Below are 2,281 nucleotides of genomic sequence, written 5' to 3' on the forward strand. Positions count from 1 at the left end.
CAAAATTGCACAAACCACATCTCGAACACCCTTAACTAGGACAAATTTGAGATCTTACCCTCAAAGACAGCCATGTTTTTAATATGTACTACGACTGCAATAGTAACTTTTGCTTTCAAACAAACAAACAAACATCATAATTCAAATTCATTAATAACGTCAAACTTAAAATACATAACATTACCCTACACTGACAAGCTAAAGAAAGTGGGGTAAAGGGAGATGGTGATGGGCCGGTGGCCTAACAGAAGTAAAAAAAAAAAACTTGTTTTCACGTTCACACAATATATAGCCGCATTCTAAAAATATCAATATTTATGAGTTGAATTAGGATTCTTAAGGAATTCTTCGGATACTATTTTCTGAGTGAAGTTTAATATTGAAAGAATGCTCTAAAATTTAATAGAAATTGGATTAATTGGATTGGAAAAAATAAATATAAGTTATCTTATCATATCCTATATTATTTAATTAGTGACGAGTCACCTACAAGCTCTTGACATTGACATTAATACGGTGACGTCGATAATTATTTAAAAAATTAATAATTTAAAAATAATTATAAAATATTAATATAGATGTTAGTATCTGATACCGACACGGATACATTATTTATTAAAGGTATCGGGTATTATATATCGTCCGTCGTATCTAATATTAATATGTATCTACCTTATAGTATAGTATAGTATAGTATAGTATAGTATAGTATAGTGTCCTTTTGATTAGATATAACTTGATGAATATACAGCTCATTGTTATGGTCTTGCATGTGTGAGTGACCCTAGGTGGTGGGCACTAGTCACATTAAAAAGTTGCTCATACCTTGAGATTATTTCAACCAATAAATTGAGGAGTCACTTTATCATGCATGATATTCTTAAGTGCTTCACCTACATTTTATCAGTCTATTATGGTGTTTCTCCACAAAATCTCCATATCCATTTACTACACCTAGTAGTAGCTGGACCAAACCACCTCTTACACAATCTTTTTGTTTTTTTCACACCAATGTTACCTACATTTTTTAATATTTTCAATGCAGACTCCAAAAATTTAACAATGATATTTTAACACACAAATTTGACATTGTATAAGAACAAACTATAAAATACTTACATCTAATCTAATATAAAAATGTTGATCTAATTGAAAAAGAGAAGAAAAAAAACAATAAAAATATAAATATTTTTCTACTCTAAAAATTCGTTAAACCAAACCAATATAATTTAATAGTATCAGATAGATAGATAGATGCGTGAATTTGAATCTACAATATTTCATTTATTCACCTTTAAATGAAGAATTTTAACAGCTAAACTATTTAGAAATAAAAAACAGCCAAAATTGAGAATCTTACCTCGTAAATTATGCTAAGGATACACATGAACATTTTCTTGAAGAAACTCAAAAAGAAGAACAAGTTAATACAATTTTCAATAAAAATAATCATAGATATCTATACCAAATATCACCACCACCTCTTAATGAAGACAACAAACCCAAAAACTGATCATCAATCCCATCAAACTCCACCTGATTTTGAAGCAAACAATACTTTGAAGAAACATCCTCGGACAAAACCTTGTTCCTACAAAGTGGACAAGTAGCACAATATTGGTCTTGCAAGAACCACTCATCCAAACAATCCTTATGAAACGTGTGTTCACAGTTCAAGTTCCTCACAGTGTCTCCTTCCTTGAACTCAGATAAACATACCCTGCAATCTATGTGTTCTTTCGTAGGCTTCTTCAACTTTCTTGTTGGGTTCTTCTCTTCAATGAAATTGAGGTATTGGGTTGTGGTGATTGGGTTTTTGGTAGACTTTAGGTAACAAATGATGAGGATGAGTTCTATTAGCATGTATGTGAATAGGACTATTGTTTTGACATAAAACTGGTATAAGAGCTCAGAGAGAATTGTCATTCTTTGATGCTGCTATTGGATATTTTTATGTACTATTACTTTTTCTTGCTTTATATACAAAAAGAATGAATGCAGATTGGTCAAGTGCATTTAACCTTTTGGGTAAGAGGGTTTTTATTTTCACTTTTATTTCTATGTACTTGTAGTTGTGAAAATAGGTGGGTTCATTTTTTAGAATTTTATTTATTTCATTGGCATGTGGTTTCATTTTTACTATTTATTTTTAGAATTTTATTTATTTCATTGGCTTCTTTTTAACCGGACTCAACATAAAAAATACGGTCACAATATTACTAATGTCGTAGTCACCGCAACCACATCGGACTGCAATTGCGGTGTGATTTGAAATCATGCG

At 30.6% G+C, this 2,281-nt stretch overlaps 1 protein-coding gene across 1 annotated transcript; it reads right to left on the minus strand.

Annotated features, from left to right (window-relative positions):
- Positions 1-1,449: 1,449 nt before the first annotated feature.
- Positions 1,450-1,926, minus strand: LOC127102212 (RING-H2 finger protein ATL47). The gene has a single exon (XM_051039613.1). It carries the CDS (start codon positions 1,924-1,926, stop codon positions 1,450-1,452), a length of 477 nt encoding a protein of 158 aa, XP_050895570.1.
- Between the last annotated feature and the right edge of the window lie 355 nt (positions 1,927-2,281).

The sequence above is a fragment of the Lathyrus oleraceus genome, chromosome 7 (assembly GCF_024323335.1).
Source record: "Lathyrus oleraceus cultivar Zhongwan6 chromosome 7, CAAS_Psat_ZW6_1.0, whole genome shotgun sequence".
NCBI classification, from domain to species: Eukaryota; Viridiplantae; Streptophyta; class Magnoliopsida; order Fabales; family Fabaceae; genus Lathyrus; species Lathyrus oleraceus.

Bases quoted from the DNA above. Each gene is read 5' to 3' on its own strand.
- LOC127102212 (XM_051039613.1), bottom strand. From the start codon at position 1,926: ATGACAATTCTCTCTGAGCTCTTATACCAGTTTTATGTCAAAACAATA.